Raw genomic sequence first — 25,872 nt, forward strand, 5'->3', positions numbered from 1 at the left:
ATTCACTAGGTCCCCCCGCGTGGTTCTGGGATTTTTGCTCACCATTCTTGTGATCATTCTGACCCCACGGGGTGGGATTTTGCGTGGAGCCCCAGATCGAGGGAGATTATCAGTGGTCTTGAATGTCTTCCATTTTCTAATTATTGCTCCCACTGTTGATTTCTTCACTCCAAGCTGGATGGCTATTGCAGATTCAGTCTTCCCAGCCTGGTGCAGGGCTACAATTTTGTTTCTGGTGTCCTTTGACAGCTTTTTGGTCTTCACCATAGTGGAGTTTGGAGTCAGACTGTTTGAGGGTGTGCACAGGTGTCTTTTTATACTGATAACAAGTTTAAACAGGTGCCATTACTACAGGTAATGAGTGGAGGAAAGAGGAGACTCTTAAAGAAGAAGTTACAGGTCTGTGAGAGCCAAAAATCTTGATTGTTTGTTTCTGACCAAATACTTATTTTCCACCATAATATGCAAATAAAATGCTAAAAAAACAGACAATGTGATTTTCTGGATTTTTTGTTCTCAGTTTGTCTCCCATAGTTGAGGTCTACCTATGATGTAAATTACAGACGCCTCACATCTTTTTAAGTGGTGGAACTTGCACTATTGCTGACTGACTAAATACTTTTTTGCCCCACTCTGTGTGTGTGTGTATATATATATATATATATATATATATATATATATATATATATATGTATATATGTATATATGTATATATATATATATATATATATATATATATATATATATATATTTATTTACCTATTCTATGTGTACACATTTATTCTTCCTATTCTATTCTGTCAGTGTGATTTTACTGTAGACCGCACTGAATTGCCGGCTTTTCTATAGAACACCGGTGCATATTTCTCGCAAGTCACACTGCTGGTCCGTGTGTAATCCGTATTTTTCTCGCCCCCATACACTTTCATTGGCGATTTTTTTTTTTTTTTTTTGCGCAATACGCGTAATATATGGCAGATAGGAGCTGCCCCATAGAGAATCATTGTACCGTGTGCAATGCGTATTTTCTGGGCGTATTTTCTGTGCTCATACGTCCGTAAAACTCGCTAGTGTGATGCCGGCCTTATGAGAAGCTCTAGCAAAAACCAAGTAGCCATTCCTAGTTCTGCAATGATCGCCGAGCAGGAGCCTAATCCCTGACTGCCCCTAGCGATAGGCCCAGGATAGGGACGGGATAATTACTAGTCAGCCCCCACTACAGCTAAAGACAAATGAGGTAAACAAACTAGTGAATACACTTAGCTTGAGAAGACACGAAGGAGATCACGCCAGCTATCCTTTCAAGAGAACGCCAAAAACAAACTAGCTGACTACAAGTACTTGCATCCAGACAAATAAAGGGAAATAGAACTCTCACCGGTGCCTTGCTGAAGCAACTAAAGGTATTTAAACATCCAGGTCTTTTAATCAGCAGCAGTGGAGATCACTGCTAGGTCCTAGAGGGAGAAGGATATCACTCCACAAAGAGATACAAGATCCAGAAAGTGCCTCCAGAGCTCAGCGATATGACCTTCTATAGCCGGATCGAGTGACTGACTGATACACCCGTGACAGTACCCACTCTTCTATGAGTGGCGTCCGGACACTCAGGACCTGGTTTCTCAGGATGAGGCATGGAATGGACGAACCAGCCTAGGGGCATTCACCTCTGATGCAGAATCCTACATCCTCTCTTCTGGACCATAACCCCTCCAGTGCATCAAGTATTTTAGGGAACATTGCTGAAGACGGGAATCGGCAATCCTCGAAATCTGGAACTCCAAATTATCATCAATAAGGATTGAGGGCGGCAGCAGGGAGAGGACTCAAGAGGTTCTACATATTTGAGTAGAGACCTGTGGAACATGTTGTGGATCTTAAGAGCCTGAGGTAAGTCAAGAAGAAAAGCTGCAGGGTTAATGACGGCAGTTATTTTGTAGGGACCAATAAAACTAGGTCCCAGCTTCGAGGAAGGGATCTTCAACTTTGATATTCTTGGATGACAACCACACAGTCATTCACACTTAGGTCTGGGCCTGTAGAGCATTTAATGTCAGCAATAAAATTCTGATTAATGAGCTTAGTATGTTCATTTGTCTGAGGATGGAAAGCAGAGGAAAAGAACAGATGCACCCCGAGTTGAGAACAGAAAGCTTTCCAGAACTTAGAAACAAATTGGATCCCCCAATCTAACACCACACCGGAAGCTTCACGATCTCATTAACAAAAACCTGAGCAATAGTCTTGGCTTTCGGAAGTGCCGGTAATGCGATGAACTGCACCATTTTACTGAACCGATCTACAACAACCAGAACCACCATCTTGCCTGCCAATACCGGCAAGTCAGTAATAAAATCCATGGACTAGTGTGTCCATAGTCTACTAGGAATGTGCAGTGGAACAAGAGGACCAGACGGACACTCTAGAACACGAGCAAACACTGCAAGCAGACACCTGTTCAACCACAACCTGATGCAGCCACGGCCACCAAAAACGATGAGAATGGAGGTCTGCGGTTGCCTTACCCTCTGGATGACCAGCAAGCACTGAGCTACGATGTTCCTTAATAACTTTATGGCGCAAATTATATGGTACAAATAACCTCACCGAAGGGCAGGAGCATACCCCATTTATATCCAGGTACCTTATAGATAATGTTGTCTCTGGAGCCGTTCTTCTTTTCTTCATCTTGTCCAGACCCCATGATGAGTTTTCTCATCCATAGCCTGTCTCTGCAGACTTCATCTTCTCTGCTCTTTTGCAGAATATCTCCACATGATGACCTTAAAGATAGAAGTGTCATTATAATGCTCCTGAATAAAAAATTGCCCCTCACTATATAGTCTGCACAAAATATGACCCTCACACTGTCCCTTTTATGGTACATGCTCTTTACATTGACCTCTCCTTTCCATATCGACCACCTCTTCACACTGTCCTCACACGGTGTCCCCCCTTTAGGGCCCAGTATTTATACTGTACTCTCATCACACTCCCCCTCCTTGGTATACTGTCCCCTTCTGGCTGTGCCATTACACTGTTCCCCCATGCTACGCCCCCACTGCTCAGTTTCAATTCTGTGCCCACTCACTTTTCTCCCCCCATACTGTTTCCTCACATTATTCCCCTCCTTATACTGTCTCCTCTCACATCCCTCCTGTTCACCATACTGTCTCCTCATACATTTCCCCCCTCACTTTCTATACTGCCTGCTCACCTGACTCCCCATACTGTCTGCACACATCCCATCACCCTCATACATGTTTCCTTATACATGCCCCCCATTCCCCCATACTGTTTCCTCATATATGCCCCCATCTCCCCCTTTGCTCTTCATTTTGTGTCCATAAATCTCCCCCACACATTAAATCCCCGCTACAAATCTCCCCACACTCAATAAATAACCCCATCTCCACTCACACATTAAATCCCCCATCCCCACTCCAATTCTACCAACACACAATAAATCCCCCCCCACAGCCCCTCATCATCCCCCTTCTCCACAGAGCCCCTTGTCATCCCCCCCCCCAATTCCCCACACTGCCCCTCATCATCCCCCCCATTCCCCACAAAGGCCCTCATCCTCCCCCTTCTCCACAGAGCCCCTCATCATCCCCCCCCCATTCCTCACACAGGACCTCATCACCCACACAGCCCCCATCATCCTCCCCCATTCCCCGCAAAGGCCCTCATCACCCCCGTTCTCCCCACACAGCCCTTCATCATCCCCCCCCCCCATTCCCCATACAGCACCTCATCATCCACTACACAGCCCCTCATCATCATCCCCCCCCATTCCCCACACACCTCGGTAATCTCCTCACACGGCTCCATGCTGCAGACACTCAGTCCTCTCCTCACACGGCTCCATGGTGCAGGTGAAACCCCTCATTTCCCACTTATTTTCTCCAGGAGCCTCAGCAGCGTCCTTCTATCGTGTCTTCACTGGACTGAAGGAGGCCCCGCCCCTTCCGGTGACATCATTACCTCCCAAAATCACCTCTGTTCTAGTCACTACAGTCAGATCTTCAATTGTACTCATGTCTGTAAGATACTAGTACAATTTAATACTGGGAGCCGGCGCGCTGCAGTTTCTCTGTGCCGGCTGTCAGCTTGACAGTCAGCACAGAGAACAGCTGACTCCCAGTCTGTGGGGCGGCAGAATGCAGCCGCCAGGGGAGACACTGCAGACCGTCGCATTAGGCTTCTCGACTGTGCCCCCTGCCAGCTGTGCCTGGGGCAAATGCCCCGGCCCACCCCCCTAGGATACGCCACTGCATTGGTCAGACCAAAAGTAATAACCAGGCTCTCAAAATGTCCCTCAGGGGTATTGAATGCTGTCCATTCTTCCCCTTCCCTGATTCTAAGCAGGTTATAATCTCCCCTGAAATCCAACTTGTAGAAAACCTTAGCTCCCACAACCTGGTTGAATAAATCTGGAATCAGAGGAAGAGGATATGGATCGCGGATAGTAATTAGATTTAATTCTCGGAAACTTAAACAGTAACGGAGACCGACATCTTTCTTCTTCACGAAAAAGAAATCTGCCGCCAAGGGCGAAGATGAAGGTCTGATATCTCCCTTCTCAAAACTCTCAGCAATAAAACATTTATAATAATAATCTTTATTTTTATATAGCGCTAACATATTCCGCAGCAAATTACAGTTTGCACGTATTATCATCGCTGTCCCCAATGGGGCTCACAATCTAAATTCACTATCGGTATGTCTTTGGGAGGAAACCGGAGAACCCGGAGGAAACCCACTCAAACTCCTTGCAGATGTTGTCCTTGGTGGGATTTGAATCCAGGACTACAGTGCTGCAAGGCTGCAGTGCTATCCAAAGCCCTGGCTTTTCTCTCAGGACCCGAAAGTTTGTACAGTCTGGACTTGGGTAGTTTCGCTCCGGAAGCCAGGTTAATGGGGCAGTCATATGCACTGTAACGCTCATGCCCAGACTGGTTGGCGCGGGGTGTGGCCCCACTGGACCACTGACCCGACTACCCTGGAAGGGGCGTAACTAAGTAGCTTCCTAGGTGTTCGTTGGAGCCTCTGATCGTGAGGTCAGACTTGTGCGGCAGGTAGCTACCAGATACCACTCCTGGGTGGTGTCTGGCTGTGGATGCTGGTCCCACAGGGGGACAGGATGCAGGCACGGCTTTGACACTGGCTGGCGGATGGGTACGGCAGAGGCCCTGACAGGCAGATGGGCTTAACAGAGACTCTGGCAGACATGTGGGCACGACTAGCACTCTGGCAGACATGCGGGCACGACTGGCACTCTGGCAGACAGGCGGGCACGGCAGAGACACTGGCAGGTCAGACAGACAGGGCTGATACTCTGGTAGGTACTGGTATACAGATGGGTGTATGGAAACAGATAGGAACCTGTTTGGACTGGTGAATATAAGGAAACAGGTAGGAACCTGTACGGCTAGTTGCAGTGGTGTTGTAGTCCCTTAAGTCCTATGGCTTCTGATAAGGTCCTCACAGTTCTTCTCTGTCCCTCATATAGATTAAGACACAACCCGTATGACATGTGAAGCAGGCCTTTTAAAGGGTCTCTATCACGACCCGGGCCTCATATGTATCAGTGTCTCCTGGGTGTAAAGGCGGACAGGTAACTTGAAGTTCAGCTGTCCTGCCGGTTTCAGCTATGCCAGTTCAGCACGGCCACGGTCTTCCGGCTACCGGAATCTGCGCCAGCCAGGGAAGTAGCTAATTCACTGCTCTGCTCCGCTGGTATCACTCTCCTGTGCTTTTTCTCTCCTGCACACTTTCCACAAGCTGTTTGTTCTTTCTAAGTTCTCTTTTCTCTCTTTTCTCCAGGAGCTGTAGTACCTCAGACTACATGGCCCCTTCAGACCTTCTGACACTGTCTGCTTTCTTCTCTGTCCTCTGACAGAATGCTCTCTAACTTCCCTGATATATTCTGACTGGGGAGGAAGTTCCCCATAATCCCGGTTCAGACTCCCTCTTCTGGCCTGAAGTATGAACATGTTGTGTGTATGTGATTACCTGGTGAAAGATATCCCTCATCTCTTCCAAGCGTGACATCACTCTTCCCGTGAGGAAAGCAATTCCACTGTGACGACCAGGACCCTGGGGTGTCACAATAATGTCACGCTGTGTGACTGAGATGCTAGGTGCACAACAATGGGAAGGGTGTGGGGAGGCCCAAACACTAGGAGAGGGGGAAGTGGAGACACCTGGGCAGATCTGACTACACCTTGTCTCCCCTAAAGTCCCTAAATAGGTTTCGCGCCGAGCAGCAGCCTAATCCCTGACTGCACCTAGTGATAGGCCCTGGGTAGGGACAGGATGGGTTTGGCATTAGTCAGCCCCCACTACAAATAATGACAAATAAGGTAAACAAGGGAATACTCTTAGCTTGAGAAGACCCCAAAGAGATCACGCCAGCTATGCATCCAAGAGAGCGCAAAGAAGGTGTTACGCCTCCTGTCGCCTGTGATATTCACCTCTTCTCCTCTGCTCCCCGGCACGGTGGTAAGCAGGTCTCGCGTCTTGTCGGCACTTCCTGGTTGCCGGAGGTCCCGCTGCTCGCGCATGCCTCCTGGGTCCTGGCTGCGCGCTCCTTTAGCTCTTTATAAGATGGGGTGGTCATGACCCGGAAGCACCGCCCCATCATTGCTGGCCACCACTGGGTATTCAGGCTGCTCTCTGCTTGGGTAAGGTGCCTGATTATCCTTTGTCTTTCTCTGGTGCCAGCGCTGTGCCATGATAACTCCCCACTGGGTCTCTGCAGCCGCTTCTGATGCTGTCTGCTCTTTGGTAGCATATAGCCATGGATTTCATCACTGTCCTTCCTCGTTCAGTGGAATGTACAGTTATTCTGGTGGTTTTGGATCGCTATTCCAAGATGGCTCAATTCATCCCTCTATCTGGCTTGCCGTCTGCATCTGAATTGGCTAAAATTTTCATTCATCACATCTTCAGGATTCATGGATTCCTGCAACATATGTGTTCGACCTGGAAGTTCAGTTCACTTACTGCTTCCCGTCGCTCCTATCTCGGGTGTACCAGCTGCCGACTCTCTGTCCGTTGTGAGATGGCGCTCACTATCTGTGTTGGGGTTCACTGACTTGACCGCGATATTCAGGCACACAAGAACGGTTACTTACTTAAGAAGGCAATCCGGTTTATTTAAATTCAGCATAAATCAGATAAGAGTACAGTCCGTTTCATTACATCCACGAAACATTATCGGACATCAGTCAGTTCATATAGCAGATACACTTCTCTGCCTTTCTTACAACCCTCTTGTCTGAAGTTAACTTCCAGGAGCTCCTTCTCCACACATTGACCTCCTGTCAGTCCACTCTCCTGGGGATCACTGTCCTTGTGACCAGGGCACCCCCGACAGTCCAGGCCCACCGAAGGTCAGTAGATCCCCAACACAGTGCCGTCACTGACTCACAGACAGACCACTCTGTAGTGTCCAGCCTAGACACATGGAACTTTGTTCATGCTGACAGACTCCCAGACAACTCCCCATGTGCCAAACATACCTCCATTATGTAGCTTGTAACCACACCCACAGTTGAGGTATGGATCACATGGGCTGGTCACGTGATCCTGACATCACTGCAGGTCCTCAAACACCCGCACTTCCTGCAGGAAAAAAGGGTACAGTGAGCACCCTCACCCAGAGGTGAGGTATGTGGGTAGCCAGACCCTCCCATCTCTCATAGATACCCGCAACCTGGACCCAGATGCACTAAACGACATCTTAGTGCTCATGTGCACCAAAGACAAAATACTCCAGGTTGCATTGCAGGGAGCAGCTCCCCATATCAAGTGAGGCTTACAGCGCAGAAGACCTCCTCTTCTGCGACACATACTGGCCATTCACCACAATGCCGGACACTGTCTCACTATCCCCATTACGCCTCCATGCGTGTCCTGGGGAGCACATACAGCACCCCCTAGCTGTAATAGGGGTCACTGCATCACACCGTGGAGTTCTCGAAAATTTGGAAAGAGACTAAGGAAGCACTGGTGAAGTCGTGAGTCAGGATGAAGACACATGCAGACAAGAGAGGCTTAGACTCTCCTCCTTATCATCCTGGCGATAAGGTGTGGCTGTCTTCCAGGTATATCAGACTTAAGATTCCCTCCTATAAATTGGGTCCCCTGTTACATCGGTCCCTTCAAGATAAATAATAATAAATAATCTTTATTTTCATATAGAGCAAACATATTCCGCGGCGCTTTACAGTTTGCACACATTATCATCGCTGTCCCCATTGGGGCTCACAATCTAAATTCCCTAACTGTATGTTTTTGGAGTGTGGGAGGAAATCTGAGTACCCAGAGGAAGCCCACGCAAACACGGGGAGAACATACAAACTCCTTGCAGATGTTGTCCTTGTGGGATTTGAACCCAGGACTCAAGCGCTGCAAAGCTGCAGTGCTAACCACTGAGCCACTGTGCTGCCCAGATCCTGGGACGAGTTAACGATGTTGCTTACAAGTTAAAGTTACCTGCCTCGCTCCACATTCCTAACACCTTCCATGTGTCTCTCCTTAAACTCGTGATTCTTAATAGTTTTCATTTTCCCTGCCTCACCCCTCGACCTGTTAGCACGGACAACGTCTATGAGATGAAGGACGTTCTGGCCATAAGGAGGGTTAGGGGGAGAACCTTCTTCCTGATCAATTGGAAAGGTTTTAGTCCTGAGGAGAGGTCATGGGAACCACGGGAGAACATCAATGCCCTTCATATTTTGGGGAGGTTTCTTGCCAGCCTTAAAAGGGAGGGATGTAAGTTAGGGGTACTGTTAACCATCCTGTCACCCATGATACTCCACCTCGTCTTCTCTGCTCCCGGGCACGGTGGTAAGTGGGTCCATCGTCGCGTCTCGTCGGTGCTTCCCGGTTGCCGGAGGTCCCGCTGCTCGTGCATGTGCCCTTGCTCCTTATTCTGCTTGTGCGATGGGGAGCTCATGACCCGGAAGCACCGCCCTATCATGGCAGCCACCACCGGGTATTTCAGGCTGCTCCTTGCTTGGGTAAGGTGCCTGATTATCGCTTGTCTTGCTCCGTTGCCAGCGCATTTGTGGCGCACTTGCTGGTCTCTTTACAGTATTCAGGCCCCTGCTCGTTCCTTAGCGTGCTCTCCATTTGTGTTTACCCTGTCTTGCCCCTGCTCGCTAATTAGTGCGCTCTCCATTTGTGTTTACCCTGTCTTACTCTTTCTATTTCAAGTGTCTGTCTTTCCTGGGGCGGTACCTGGATTCCTTCCCCTGGTCTTTGGTCCTCTGATCCTGTACCTACTACCCCGTCCCATTTTGCTGCTACGGCATTTCTGCTCCTAGGCTTTACACCTTCCCGGTGCCCTCCATCTTCTCTTTGTTCTCTTCCTTTTTTGTGGATCTGTCCCCTACGAGCTGCCCCTTTGGTTCCGGCTGTTGTGCTATTATTCCCCTTCGAGCCTACCCCTGATGCTCCCTGTATAGAGGGTGGTTTCACCAGGTCAGCTTGCTCAGGGGACTCTGGTATCACGACCCAGAGGGTCCACTCTCGGTGGCGCTACTGAGGCATGACAGAAGGAACTTGTCGACGACTAGTTCTTCCAACCAGACAGAGGGAAAGAGAACTATCACCAGCGCCTTGGTGAAGTGACTAAAGGTACTTTAAACATTCAGCAAAGGTGTGTTAATCAGCAGCATATTGTGGAGTTTACAGCAAGGTCCTAGAGGGAGACGGATATCACTTCACAGCAGAGATGCAAGAACCAGAAAGTGCCTGTAGAGCTAAGCGCAATGACCTTCTACATCTGGATACAGAGTGACTTGACTGGCACACCTGACACACCCATGAGATTCTGTCTGTAAGCCACAGAGATATCACTGCTACTCTAGACAACCTTATTTCCCTGGCAATAATAATCGACCCCATGTTCCAGGAATGAATCAGAGAGGTGACGTGTGAGAGGAAACTCACATCTGGCTCTTTCCTTCCAGAGACCACTCTTTCCTCAGTCTTCTGAAATGTTTATCGTCTCTGAACATATACAGTTCAATCCTGTTAGGCTGACTTAGCAGCAGCTGGAACACAGTCATGCCAAGCCATTATACAACTGCTGTGGTAATGCTGAACATTTCATTCATTTTAGTACTGAGAAGTCTAGGATCTGTAAGAGAGGCTACCCTAGGCGAGAGTAATACTTCTCCGCCGTTGACTCTGATTGAATCTGTATCATGTGGAGGCTTCCAGTTTGTGGAGACAGCCTACTTTTGACTTTGACGGGAAATTTCTTTCAGCAAACCGTAATAGATCGGTATCAGATTCCCGTCTGTCGTCTCCAGAGTCCTTTGGTCTTGTCAGTCGAGACACAAGCCCTATCCAAAGTTGTTCAAGTAGTTACTGAGCAAGTAGAACTCCGGATAGGAATGTTGCATAAGGAGAAGATCGCCTTCTATGTGCGGTTTGGTCTATTTCATCCACGTCGCTTGGGTCTTCCGTGGCTATGAACTCATGAACCCATTCTATACTGGAACTCTGGTGATGTTGTTCGTTGAACACAGTTGTGTCACGAAAAGTGTCTGGTCCTTGTGCTTCAACTCGGACTGCCGAATCTTCTACACCAGTACTGCCATCTGTGGACTGGTTGTACGCTGACCTCTTCGACGGAAAGGAAGCAGAGACGTTACCTCCATACAGACCGGGTGATTGTTCCATAGACCTACTCCCAGAATCCTCACTGCCTCGAGGACTTATCTTCGTGGACACCGGTTTAGAGATGGAATCAGAGAGGGTATCTTCAATTCCCTTTGGCCGTCTGACAAGAACGTCAAGGCTGATTTGCTTTTCAGGTCTTTCCTATCCAGCGACCACAGGTAAGAACCCCAACTTGTCTTTGATTCTTCCAAGATGGTGGCTGGACATACCAGGCAGGGAGAGACTTTGCAATTCAAGGATACTGTTACTACTTCTTCAGTCTGCTCTGATGGTAAGAAGCATCCTGGCCTTGAAGAAGGTGAAACCTTTTCCTTGTGGACTAAAGAGCATGTGGCCCAGAAGTGTTCATGGGAGTTCAAGGAGAATATTCATCCCCCACTTCTTCTGCGGAGAAAAGGGTGCTTAATGTAACGGCAATGTCAGCGTCACTGTATGGTCCTTCTCCCTCTTCCAGGTAGGGCATCGGACATATTCATTGCCCGATTCTTAAAGGGGCAGTGCTCACACTTTGGAAATGCCCCCAGCCAATAGCTGGGAGGCATCAGGTATGTAAAGCTCTCTCCACAATTGGGAGGTATGAAACCATCTCATGAAAACACCATACATCAGTCATTTGTATCAAATGATCTAATATTATAGTTCTGTGATCAGATATTGATGGACATCATTCTGGAAAAATCGCACTGACCATAATAGTCAAATGAAAAAAACTTGCGAAAAAACATTCCAACCATATTTATAATAATCAAAAAAATAATTTATTGAAAAAAACAGGTGCAGACAGGGAACAAGAGGGGGTTATACCCACTAGCACATGCGAAAGGGACACTCAGGGGACATTATCTAAAATATCATCAAAAAAGGCCAAACAGGTCATATTCAATGCTACAATATGCGATCACAAATATTGCACATCTCCCATAAGGCCTAATAAGTCAACATCTAACTCCCAACATGTGAATCAGTATTGCACAAAAATCAATACGTATCATTACCTGTTAGGCTTCTTCCACACCACCCTCTTTTCCCGACCGTCACAATGCGTCGTTTTGTGGAAAAAAACGCATCCTGCAAAGTTGCCCGCAGGATGTGTTTTTTTCACATAGACTTGTATTACTGACGCATCGCGACGTATGGACACACGTTCCCCCTGGGGAGGACGCTCGTGTACTTACTCCTGACCAATTACGGGTAATGATACCTATTGATTTTTGTGCAATACTGATTCACATGTTAGGAGTTAGATGTTGACTTATTAGGCCTTATGGGAGATGTGCAATATTTGTGATCGCATATTGTAGCATTGAATATGACCTGTTTGGCCTTTTTTGATATTTTAGATAATGTCCCCTGAGTGTCCCTTTCGCATGTGCTAGTAGGTATAACCCCCTCTTGTTCCCTGTCTGCACCTGTTTTTTTCAATAAATTTTTTTTTTTATTATTATAAATATGGTTGGAATGTTTTTTTCTCAAGTTTTTTTCCTTGAGTCCTGTATTGTCTGATCCTGAACCTGTTCCTGAAACCTGTGTTGTCCGAACCAGAAACTGTTCCTGAAACCCAGGTTGTCTGAAACTAAACCTGTTACTGAAACCTGTGTTGTCTGAATCTGAACACTTTCCTACAAGCCTTGTTGTCTGAACTAGCACCAGTGTCCATCCTGGATAGTGTTCCAGAATCTGCACGGTCTGAACAAGGATCAGTGTCCTTCCTGACTGGTGATCTAGAATCCATAGAGTCTGCACCGGTTCTGTTATCTGGTCTACCAGTATCTGAATCCTGTCCTGCCACTGACTCAGAGTTCGTAACTTCGATCCTTTGCCTTGGGGTCAGCTGCTGTAGTACCTGAGACTGCCCAGGAATGGTGCCTGGCAGCTATCTGCAACGCAAGCCTAACTCTACCATTACGGTCTCTAGTGAAAACCAGATAGCCGCTAGGCCACGCCCCTCCTGGGTAAGCCGGGCTCTTGGCACAGCGAGTCCATGATCCAGGGGTGTGACAGTTTTCCTAGAACTCTGATATATTACTGGATGAATCTGCCTTCTCTTTTTTGTGCTGCTGAATGTGCTCATATGGTCCCTACAAGACCAGGTCCAGTCTTTCTGGCCAAATTTTGGTTTTATGATCAATAACATTAAATGGGCAGTGAGGGCCAAGTGTGAATTTCTGTACAATAACAGAGTTTGCCTTTGCCAATGATAACATTGGACTTATTCACAAATGCAGGAGATGTGTTGGCATGGCTCTAGCCTTGGTTCCATGGCATCACTACACGTCATAAATTCCATTATATTTTCAATCTTAAGTATTTCAGATTAATGCACAATCTCTCCTGAAATGAGGAGCACTAAAACTTTCTCTACTTTTCTGGTCAGAACTCATAGTAGCTCCAATGGTCCACTATAAATGAGTGCAACTCTGATTAAGGCTGTGTGCACACGATGCGTTTTTTTCGCTATAAAAACGCATACATTATGCATCCCATCATTTAGAATGCATTCCGCAATTTTTGTGCACATGATGCGTTTTTTTCCGCAAAAAAAACGCATCACGGTAAAAAACGCAGCATGTTCATTAATTTTGCGGATTATTCACGTTTTTCCCGCTATTTAGTGCATTGGAAAGGTCCGGAAAAAAAGCGCAAAAACTGCACAAAAAAACACTTCAAAAACGTAAGAAAAACGCAAAAAAAGCATGCGGATTTCTTGCAGAAAATGTCCGGTTTTGCTCAGGAAATTTCTGCAAGAAATCCTGAACATGTGCACATAGCCTTAGTGTTGGAATTCTCTCCTCATGCATACTATGTTGTTGGGGATGTATCATGTTTTTTCTATTCAATGTCTTTATTTCCAAGCTCATACTGTATGATAGTTTGATTGTGGTGGAATCAGCCTGCCTCACTTTTGTGAGTCTGTAACTCCCTGGTAGTCTTTAATAAAAAAAAAAAAAAAAAGGTCTCCATTACCTCTTCCAAATGCTCAAGATCTATATTTAAGACATCTGGGGTCTGCACTATTCTTAAAAGTTTTCTCAAAATGTCTATTATTTCTTCTTGAAACTCTATTTACAGAAATTATTGGCCCTTCCGATAGTTTAGATTGCCAAGAGCCACCGAGCCCCATACTCTAATTACCCCAGAGAGGTTTCATCATTAGCTACTTTTTTTTTTTTTTAACTGATGAAGACTGTTGAGTTTGATCATTTCAGTAGATGTGTTATTGTCTATACTTAGGTTATAGTGGTTAGTTCCCAAATTACTCTGATTTAACCACTTTCCTCAGTGAGTTTTATTTTCCTAACCAGGTACCATTTTTTCAAATCTGACCTGTCACTTTGTGGTGATAACATTGGAATTGTTCACAAAGGATAATAAGGAAACCAATAGACCTTAGGGGGACACTGTTCTTGGTCACCTGACAAAAAGTGGCCGCCATGAACAAACGTGGCACTATGTACCCCGTTTTCCAGATCCCAGAGATTGTGTTGCTCTTTACCCTTTAAACCCTTTACATGGATCTGGACTTACACAGCGACCCCCTAGACTTGAGACACGTTTTTACCTTGTGTTTTGTGGTGTGAGATGGCAAGAAGATTAGGAATAAAGTTATAGATGAAACAGGACAAAAGTAACAAATTGTGTACATAAAAATGTTTGTTCCCACGCATCACCGTGGTAGTAATTTGGATACGTTTAACTCATTAGTTTCGGAAGAGTTCCGGAATCTAGAAAAAGATATAGATGAGAATAAAAGGATAGAGAATAAACTGCAAAAATAAAAAGCCGTGTGTTGAAAAAAGCACCCACGAAAAATGAATATATCCAGAGGTGAAAGAATTGCAATTAAAGAGTTTAAAAGGGAATAAAAAAATTGTGATCAGGGAAGGTAATACGGGTGGGGGAATCGTCCTACAAAATCGGGACGATTACCTAAGGGAGGCATATAATATACTCTCGGATGAGAGGTATTATGGGAAATAGGGTACAGATTAGTGATGAGCGAGCATGATCGCCACTCATCGGTGCTCTCCCGAGATGCTTGGAGCACGTTGAGTATTTCCGTGTTTGCTTGTCGGGAGCTCGGGTCCCCGCCCTGCATGTTTTGGTGCTCTTTAGAGAGTCAATGTACATGCAGGGATTGTCTGCCACACACTGTAATGCCGCAGCCTTGTTGGTTGAGGCATTACAGTGATTGGCTGGCCGCACAGCGTCATCAGGTCTATATCAGACCTGGTTCCGCCATGCTCGTTAGTCTGCTCTGGATTTAGGCAGTGTAGGGAGAGTTGCTATGTTGCTATGTACATATAATGTTGTGTATTATATATGGTATACCCACACTAACAGTTCTTCTGAGGACTAATAATGGTATGTGTCCACCTTCAGGATGGCCGGCGGTTTGGATGGAGCGGCAAACCCGCTCTGCCCTAAGCCCTGCCCCCTTCTGTGACGCGATGATGCCGGATGTGTTCATTGCACACATCCGGCATCATCGCACCCCACACATAGGGCCCTGCGCCGCCGCAAGGTACACGGACATGCTGCGATCTTAAAAGACGCGCAGCATGTCCGGAATCGCAGGGCCGCCGGGTGCGTGTTACCACGCATAGTGGAGACGGGATTTGATAAAATCCCCTCCACTATGCTGTAACATCTGGATGCTGCGTGTTTGACGCTGCGGCTCTGCGCAGCGTCAAACGCTGCAACACACAGCGTTTCCTGACAGTGGAAACACCCTTAAGCTGCATAGATATCAGTGCTAGGCAGGCAGTATATGTGGCAGACTGCAGTGCATATAGCAAGAGGGTCCGTTCCAGTTCTGTCTGCTGCTGCTGCTATTAAATATATTTCTAGACATAGCCCCAGGTATCAGGGGCCAGGAATAATTTTTTTCCGGCCAGCTATTTACAACTGTGGTTTGTCCGTCACACGGATCAGAGATAAAGTGCACTCAAAATTCTGCCATTTCTGGCCTCCATTTAATTTTTGTTGCAGTGTGTTAGCGAAGTTATTGACACCAGTTTAATAGTAAAAATAGTTACCTACAGGCCACATATTTCAAACTGTAATTTGTCCGTCACACAGATCACAAATAAGTTTGCTCCAAATTCAGCCATTTGTAGTGACTGTGGAAAATATTGTCCTCCATTTAAAATGGGCATGGCGCGTGGCAAGGGATGGGTAGCGGGATGTGATGGTGCATGCAGAGGCCTTGGCTGGGGGCAAGCTGAAATTCTGCCACATCAAACACCCACATCTTCTGTCCCAACTTTCCTGTACAAATTGCTAGGGGACTGCAGCACACCACTATTGAACCTAGAGCAATGTCAAAAGGTTGTTGGTTGAATAGCGGATAATGCTTCCAAGTCACTTTGCCACCACCACCCTGTCTTCCACATGGTCAAGTCTCAGTAGCCATGAGTCTGGACTGCATATTCCTCACCCTGATCCTCCTTCCTCCCACCGGGCCGAGTGCCCAGAGACAACTGATCCCACACTTGGACACTCCGAAGAGCTGTTCACTTTCCATTTATAGATTCGGGCCTCTCGCCCTGTCCTCTTGAAGCGGGGCAAGAGGAGATCCAATGTAACGATGCCCAAATATTTGAGCAGCCATGGTCACACGAAGGAGACGGTGAGAAAGTGTCACAAGAGGTGGACAATGATGAGACACAATTGCCAGAAAGTCAGAAGGAGGACCAGGGTGTGGAAGTGGAAGACAAGGTGGTGGATGATATAGTAACTGACCCAAGCTGGCAGGAGGACATGCAGAGCGAGGACAACAGCACACAGGGGGAAGGAGGCGTAGCACCTCAACAGACAGGAAGAAGCAGTGTGTTGGCCGCAGACAGAAGGCGGGCAACCATTCCCTGGAACACCAACACGAAGGAAGTTGCCAGTTCAACTGTTGGGTCTTCCTAAACCTGGTTGTTTTTTAAAGACTGACGAAAACTTCAAAAAGGCCATTTGCACCACCTGCCAGGCCAGCATCAGCAGGGGTAGCAAAACTTCCAGCCTGACCACCACCAGTGTGATCAGGCACATGGCAGCAAAGCACCCGACCTTGTGGGCCGAACCCCAGGGTCCAGGAACAGTGTCTGCGGGTGACACCACTGCTTCTTCCGCTGTTGTGCGTGCAAGCCAATCCCCTGTCCATGGTGCATGCGAAGATGCCTCCTGCAGTGCACCTATCATTGCACACACTCAACTAGCACCATCATCAAGCTTGTCCACGTCCAGTTGTCCATACCCCAGTCCTTGAACCCAAGCGCAAATACGCAGCCAAGCCCCACAGGCCAAACTACTAAATTCACACATTTAGCGACTGCTTGCACTTGAAATGTTGCTTTTTAGGCTCGTGGAGATGGAAGCTTTCTGCAACCTGTTGACAGTGGCCGTCACTCAGTACTCGGTCCCCAGCCGCCACTATTTCTACCGGTGTGCTGTCCCCGCATTACAAAACCACTTAGATAAAAAAGAACCTAGACATGTTTGGTGTCTATGAACTCGTAATGACCTGGAGAAACATAATGGTTGGACAGTTTTAGCATTTAGTGAACATGGTAAAAAAAACCACAAAAAACAAGTGTGGGAATTCACTTCTTTTTGCAATTTCACCACACTTGGAATTTTTTTCCTTTCCCATTTTTGAGTACATGGTATAGTAAAACCAATGGTTTCGTTCAAAAGTACAACTCGTCCCACAAAAAGCAAGCCCACACCTAGCCATATTGACTGAAAAATGACTGACTGACTGACTGAAAAATAAAAAAGTTATGGCTCTGGGAAGAAGGGGAGCGAAAAATGAAAACACAAAAAAGAAAATGGGCTCCGGCGCGAAGGGGTTAAGTAGGGAGCAGATAATTTCAGCTGGACAGCACACACACTCATACTGCCACACTGGATGGTATTACGGGACAGAGCCTGCGCAGGCCAGAGCCTCTGTTTCCGACATCTCCTTCATCACCAGCTCTGCCTGCAGAATAAATAAGGCAGCTCATGGTACCAGAAGCAGATGTTGTGGGAGCAGATCCCAGAGGAGATGGGTCACAGCATCATGGCAGAAAATAAGAGCAATAGAAATTCCCATAAAGTGACTCCATTTTGGAAATTATTACTTTTATTGAGTTAATCTATAGGAGTAGTGACTATTTTGACACCAAAGACATTTTCTGGAAATTAGCACACAGTGGTGGTTAAAGAGTGAAAATTGCACATTTGCCATTTTATTGCCTAACACATAGTTCCTAGATTGTCTCACGTAATAAATCTCATGATAGTAATGCCAAATGCATGGATGCTAGCAGGGCCGGACTGGGACTGAAATTCAGCCCTGGCATTTTTAAGAACACATGCCCACATCTTGTAACTTCTATAATCTTGCTCTCTAGATAGTTTAAAGGGAATCTGTGATCCCATTTTTGGCCTATAAGCTGCGGCCACCGCCATCAGGTGCTTATCAACAGAATTCTATAATGCATTCTGTAATGCTGTAGATAAGCCCCCGATGTAACCTGAAAGATAAGAAAAACAAGTTAGATTATACTCACCCAGGGGCGGTCCCGGTCCGGTTCTGGTCCGATGGGCGTTGCGGTCTGGTCCGGGGCCTCCCATCTTCTTATGATGACGTCCTCTTCTTTTCTTCCTGTCGCGGCTCCTGCACAGGCGTATATGGTCTGCCATGTTGAGGGCAGAGCAAAGTACTGCAGTGCGCAGGCGCCAGGAAAGGTCCGAGAGGCCCAGCGCCATGCGCACTGCAGTACTTTACTCTGCTCTCAACAGGACAGGTATATCGCTATGAGAACAAAACCAAATCACACGTAAATGATGTGAAAATTGCTGCATTTTAAAAAAATGCGTCATTTTAAGGAAAAGGTAGACGGAGGCATAGGACCCGCCCCCACCTACCCCACAAAAAAGCAGATTGAAAAGAAAAAAAGTGTTTAAAGCTATTTAGAAATTTAAAGGGAACCTGTCACCAGTTTTTGAGTCTCTCAACAAATGTCACCACTGTTATCTGCTCTGTGCTGCATTACACGTATGTGTATATTGAGCCCTGTATAGCCCCAAACCATCTGTGGTGTGTGCGCCTCCTCCCTGCTCCTAATCGCCGTCCTTCGGCTCTGATTGGTGTGGACGACTCGTCCTGCGTCATCTACATACTGCAACGAAATCTTGCGCCTGTGCAGCAGCATCGCCGGCCCGTCCACTGTGCTCTGTGGGTTGCGAAAGGCACATTATTGGATATGCAACAAAACATGTAATTCCAGCACCGGTGAAAGTGCGCCTGCGTGGGACGGTGATGCTACTGTGCAGGCGTAAGATTTTGTTGTGCTATGTGGATGACAAGTCATCCATATTCATCAGAGCTGAAGGACGACACTTAGGAGCAGAAAGGAGGCGCACAGACCACAGAGATGACGCCCGACCAGCCTCACAAATAAAGTGTGGGAGCAACTCAAATGTTTTGTTTGGGGGTAAACGGGGTCAGGAGTCAATATACGGTGTAATGCAGCACAGAGGAGATAAAGGCAGTGGCATTTGTTGAAAGACTCAAATACTGGTGACAAAATAGACTTGTCTCCACAAAACTGCAACACAGGGCAGTAAAAATGCAAGTTACAGAAATTAAGGGTGGGCAACCTGGGGGGTCGTGATTCTGCAACATTACAGTACATACACAGTGTGTGTGTGTGTATGTATGTATGTATATGTATGTGTGTGTATATATATATATATATATATATATATATATATATATATATATACACACACACACACACAGTACATATGCAGACACATGAGGTACATATATATACATATATAGATATATATATACTGTGTTCCAAATTATTATGCACAAAGAATTTAGGAGTGATAAGGTTAGAATTTTTTTGTTTGTCATTTAAACTCATTGATGGTGATGTGTGTCAGGGCTCTTTATATCACTGAAAGCAATTGCAGATACCTGTGCACATTAGTTTGGCAGGTGTGTCCAAATAAAGGCAAGACTACTTAAGAAGGCTGTTCCACATTATTAAGCAGCCTACATTTTTTGCCAAAATGGGAAAGAAAAAGGATGTGTTGGCTGCTGAGAAGCAACAAATTGTGGAGTATTTAGGTCAAAGCATGACTACAATCAACATTGCCAAGACACTTCATCGTGATCATCGCACAATCAAGAAGTTTGTAGCTGATTCCCAGCACACACGTGTGCGTGCTGATAAGGAAAAATTGAGGACTCTTTCCAACAGGCAATTGCGTAAGGTTAAAAGAGCAGCTCCAAAAATGCCTTGTCATAGTAGCAGACAAGTTTTTGAAGCTGCTGGTGCCTCCAACGTCCCCAGAACAACAAGATGCAGGGTCCTTCAGAGGTGCGTAAGCCATCCTGTCGACCACCTCTATCCACTGCACACAAGCAGAAACGGCTCCAGTGGGCCAAACGATACATGAAGACTGACTTCCAAACTGTTTTGTTCACCGATGAGTGCAACGCTCGATGGTCCAGATGGATGGAGTGGAGATGGCTGGTTGATGGACACCCCATGAAAACACGGCTAAGTCACCAACAAGGAGGAGGTGGAGTAATGTTTTGGGCTGGAATCATGGGGAGAGAGATTGTCGGCCCCTTTATGATCCCTAAAGGGGTAAAGATGAACTCCATAATCTGTGTGGAGTTTCTAAAACAACACTTCCTGCCATGGTTCAAGAGGAAGAACTCTGCTTTCTGCAGCAAGATCATTTTCATGCATGATAATGCACCGTCTCATGCTGCAAAAAACACATCTGCATCTCTGCTATGGGCATAAAAGAGGACAAACTTATGGTGTGGCCACCATCTTCCCCTGACCTCAACCCCATTGAGAACCTCTGGAGCAAAAGGAGTGTCTATGATGGCGGGAGGCAGTTCACATCTAAGCAACAGCTCTGGGAGGGTACTGTGTCCACATGCAAAACAATTGAAGCAGAAACCATCCAAAAACTGACAAATTCAATGGACGAGAGAGTTCAGAAGCTTCTTTCAAACAAGGGGTCCTATGTGCAAATGTAACATCACCTAGAATAAAGTTTTCACTTGAAAACTTTGATTTCATTTTGTAATAAGCGGATAATGCTTATAACTTCACAACTGACCATTTTTTTGTTCAAAATAAAAAAAAGGTTGAAAACTCTGCTGTGCATAATAATTTGGAACATGCATTTTGGGTGTTTATTTTTTTTAAAAAGATACTGTTTTCATAGGCAGTTTGTTCCAAAACATTGCAATTATATTAGAACAGTAGATGACTGGAAAATAACAATGACTGCAATTCAGATAGGTAATTTAGAGAAAATATGAGGAAATATTATTTGCATAATAATTTGGAACACCGTGTATATATACACAGTACATATATACATTTACAGATGGTACGTATATACTTATACTCAAACTACAGACACATGATTTGCGCATATACACATTGGGCATACACCTATATACTCGCTCTTTCTGCAGGCAGCTGGATTTCTTCATCTGACGATACTTCCTAGGAGCAGGGGATTTCAGGTCCTTGCTAGAGCAGTGGTTGCACACACGGACCTGAGCCCTCCTCTCGGCCCTGCATCCTGCAGCACTGATACAGCAGAGGAGGGAACGCTGCAGCTGCTATTGGAGGAGCTCAGTGCTGGAATCTTCCATAGTCTTTTTCTCCTCTCAGCACTGGCCCCACCCACCTCTCATTGGTTTCTGTAGCTCCCCTGCTTGATTTCATTGGCTGGGTGCTACAGTCAGCAGCTGTGGTGAAGATATGGATCTTGCGCGGCCTCCAGGAGAAGTATGTATGTAAATTATCCCCGTGGTGAGCACTGCTGCTGCTCACATGAAAAGAGCATTTGAGGCCACGCCTCCTTCTGCTCCTGAGCGGCTCCTGTCACCACATCAAAGGGGCTGCTGCAGAGGGAGCGGCCCACGGCAGGTGGCGGCCCCTCTGGCAAATGCCAGAACTGCCCTATGGCCAGTCCGGCCCTGGATGCTAGATATTGTTTGGGCACACTGCAAGGCTCAGAAGCGAAAGGGAGATTTGACTTTGGGAGAGCAGATGTTGCTGGATTGGTTTATGGAAGCCATGTTACTTTTCAAGAGCCTTTCAGCCACTAATTGTTAGGAGTCGAGTTTCCTCTGCTGCACAGGGGGAATCTCGATCCGTGTCTGCTGCGGTCTCCCATTCTGCATTGGCCGCAGTGGAGCCTGCTCAGCGGAGACGTCGGTCCCAGCGTCTCACTAGGACTGATACTGTGCAAAGGGTTACTGCTGCCCCTCCAGGCTCTACTGTTGTACCCTGCACTGATCTGCGGCGAGCAGGATTTCTGGGACTAAGTCCTGCTTTGCACACACTGAGCATGCCCAGGGTAAGATCTCTCAGTGGAGATCAAGGGTCACATGCTCAGGTACTGCAGCCAAATCTATTGGTCCTTCTAGGAAGGTCCTGTAGGTTCGCAGGCTCTGTAGCAGCCTCACATTGGTCCTTCTAGGAAGGTCCTGTACGTAGTGCAGCTATTTAAGGCTCGCATGGCCGCACGGACATGCGCTAGTATCTTCCTAAAGTTATGTGCTTTGCGCCAATATGGTCATGTTTGTATGTGTTCAGGGACCCGGCTGAACTAAGCCCCTAGAATGCTGGCACCTCCGGCGAGGAGATTGTGTTTGTGTGTATTCAGGGACCTGGCTGAAAAAGCCCTAGAATGCTGGCACCTCCGGCGAGGAGTTTTGTGTGCATGCATGACCACTGACTGCTCTCATTTGGGTAGTTAGCCTGTGCCTCTGTGAAAGTCTAACAGGGCACAGAGCTTTGCTTTCTCGGCCGCTCTATGAAGCTAACAGAGCTGGTTCATGCCGACGTATAGTGCCGCCAATTACTTGGCAGCAGGTACTTTCCTGCACGGTGGATCCCGGGTTGCGAACGCACCAATCCCATCTAATAAATATATTCGGTGCGTTCCACCAACCCTAACACTAATAATGTGGAAACCTCTTTTTCTATAGACAGATGACAGATCTGAGTGGGGAATTATTTTTTGTGGGACGAGTAGAAGTTTTAATTGGTATTATTTTTGCCTACAAACAATGTATGGTTTTTTTATTGCATGTTTGGTTTTCTATTACACTGTGAACTGTCATTGTTTTTTTCAGAGGTGGGGAATCTTTTTTCTGCGAATGGCCATTTGAATATTAATACCATCCTTCCAGGGGCCATACAAACTCCGCCCACAAAGTGCATCCTGACTTTGGCACTTGTTTCAGGATGTAATCTAATCTTTCATTGCATGCCCTTCAATGTTCAGTAGTGAACACTGTGTGTGTGCTAACAGAGCAAAAAGCAATTAATGAGCTGGTTGTAATCAAAATACAGCTGCCTGCTCAAGAATACGGTCCCTGAGAATCTGCTCGGGGGCATGATAAAAGGTCATCAAGGGCCATAAATGGCCCTGGGGCCTCAAGTTCTCCACCCCTGGTCTATGGGAATAATTCAATATTTTTACATAACTTGCCATTTTAACTAACTTTTTAACTATAAATGTTAAAAAACATAAAATTCATAGACTTTTTATTCAAAATTCATAATGTATTTTATTCCTTGCAGATCACTGTAACAGGAGATCAAAGCGACAGCTTACATCCTCAATTTTTAAATCAGATGATCTTGAAATTCCACAGGATATTACTGAAGTGAATTCCATTACTCCAGATATATCATCATCCCGTCACAGCAAAGATTTGTCATCTGATCCTTTGAAACCGGTCCCGTCTCCTGATTCCTTACCAAGTACTAAGGAAAATCAAAGTCGCAAAATAAGCATTAAAAAGCAAAATGCTCCTAAAGCAAGGAAGCCATTTTCACGTTCAGAACATGGAAATCATTTTCCCTTAGAAAATTTTTTTGTTAAACATAAAAAAATTCACACAGCGGAGGATAGATTTTCTTGTTCCAAGTGTGAGAAATGTTTTAACCAGAAATCACATCTTGTTAGTCACCAGAGAAGTCACACAGGGGAGAAGCCATTTTCATGTTCAGAATGTGGGAAATATTTTACACAGAAATCATATTTGGATGTGCACCAGAGAACCCACACAGGGGAAAAGCCTTTTTCATGTTCAGACTGTGGAAAATGTTTTCACCGGAAATCAAATTATGTTAAGCACCAGAGAACTCACACAGGGGAGAAGCCTTTTTCTTGTTCAGAATGTGGGAAATATTTTAAACAGAAATGGAATCTTACTATACACCAAAGAACTCACACAGGGAAGAAGCCTTTTTCATGTTCAGAATGTGGGAAATGTTTTAACCAGAAATCAAATTTGGGTCAGCACCAGAGAACCCACACAGGGGGAAAGCCTTTGTCCTGTTCAGAATGTGGGAAATATTTTACACAGAAATCAGATTTGGGTCAGCACCAGAGAACTCACACAGGGGAAAAGCCTTTTTCATGTTCAGAATGTGGGAAATATTTTACACATAAATCAGATTTGGGTCAGCACCAGAGAACTCACACAGGGGAAAAGCCTTTTTCATGTTCAGAATGTGGGAAATGTTTTAACCAGAAATCAAATTATGTTAAGCACCAGAGAATTCACACAGGGGAAAAGCCTTTTTCCTGTTCAGAATGTGGGAAATATTTTACACAGAAATCAGATTTGGGTCAGCACCAGAGAACTCACACAGGGGAAAAGCCTTTTTCATGTTCAGAATGTGGGAAATGTTTTAACCAGAAATCAAATTATGTTAAGCACCAGAGAATTCACACAGGGGAAAAGCCTTTTTCCTGTTCAGAATGTGGGAAATATTTTACACAGAAATCAGATTTGGGTCAGCACCAGAGAACTCACACAGGGGAAAAGCCTTTTTCATGTTCAGAATGTGGGAAATGTTTTCTCTGGAAATCAAATTATGTTAATCACCAGAGAACTCACACAGGGAATAAGCCTTTTTCATGTTCAGAATGTGGGAAATGTTTTAACCAGAAATCATATTTGGTTAACCACCACAGAACCCACACAGGGGAAAAGCCCTTTTCCTGTTCAGAGTGTGGGAAATGTTTTAACCAGAAATCATATTTGGTTACCCACCACAGAACCCACACAGGGGAAAACCCTTTTTCCTGTTCAGAATGTGGGAAATGTTTTAACCAGAAATCAAATTATGTTAAGCATCAGAGAACTCACACAGGGGAGAAGCCTTTTTCCTGTTCAGAATGTGGGAAATGTTTTAACCGAAAATGGAATTTTGTTATACACCAAATAACTCACACAGAAAAGAAACCATTTTCTTGATCAGAATGTGGGAAATATTTTAACCAGAAATGGAATATTACTATACACCAAAGAACTCACACAGGGAAGAAGCCTTTTCATGTTCAGAATTTGGGAAATATTTTACACAGAAATCAGATTTGGGTAAACACCAGAGAACCCACATGGGGGGAAAAAAAAATTTCAGTTCAGAATGTGGTAAATGTTTTAACCTGAAGGTGCATGTTGATAGCCACAAAAAAAGGTTTTAACCAGAAAGCGCATCTTAAAAGCCACCAGAGAATACACACTGTATAGAAGCCTTTTTCCTGTTCAGAATGTGAAAAATGTTTTGCCAAGAAATCATCTCGTCTTAGTCACCAGAGCAGTCACCCAGGGTAGAAGCTTTTTTCATGTTTTTAATGTGGGAAATGTTTTAACCCCTTCCCGACCCATGACGCCACGTAGTAATCATGAAAACCCGTGCCAATCTGACCCATGACGCCTATGTGGCGTCATGGAATGATCGCGTCCCTGCAGATCGGGTGAAAGGGTTAACTCCAATTTCACCCGATCTGCAGGGACAGGGGGAGTGGTACTTCAGCCCAGGGGGGGTGGCTTCACCCCCCCCCCGTGGCTACGATCGCTCTGATTGGCTGTTGAAAGTGAAACTGCCAATCAGAGCGATTTGTAATATTTCACCTGAAAAACTGGTGAAATATTACAATCCAGCCATGGCCGATGCTGCAATATCATCGGCCATGGCTGGAAACCCTGATGTGAGCCCTGTTGTGGATTCTGTTTGTGGGCTCCCTCTGGTGGTTACTGCTGGTACTGGGTGACTTTGGTGGGTTGCGGCCTTTGGTTTCCACCTGTCCATCAGAGGCTGGGTGTTTCCTATTTTA

The 25,872-nt window shown here is 45.9% G+C and overlaps 1 protein-coding gene across 3 annotated transcripts in view; it reads left to right on the plus strand.

The window, feature by feature from the left end:
- The window catches only part of LOC143766381 (uncharacterized), a 162,273-nt gene extending 136,816 nt beyond the window's left edge, over positions 1 to 25,457 (plus strand). For all 3 annotated transcript variants that reach the window (XM_077254031.1, XM_077254029.1, XM_077254030.1), the window contains one exon: positions 23,322 to 25,457. In XM_077254031.1, the coding sequence (XP_077110146.1) occupies positions 23,322 to 25,009 (1,688 nt within the window). In that variant the 3' untranslated portion in view covers positions 25,010 to 25,457. The remainder of the gene's footprint in view (positions 1 to 23,321) is intronic.
- Positions 25,458 to 25,872: the final 415 nt, after the last annotated feature.

This window comes from Ranitomeya variabilis, chromosome 4 (assembly GCF_051348905.1).
Source record: "Ranitomeya variabilis isolate aRanVar5 chromosome 4, aRanVar5.hap1, whole genome shotgun sequence".
Classification (NCBI taxonomy): domain Eukaryota; kingdom Metazoa; phylum Chordata; class Amphibia; order Anura; family Dendrobatidae; genus Ranitomeya; species Ranitomeya variabilis.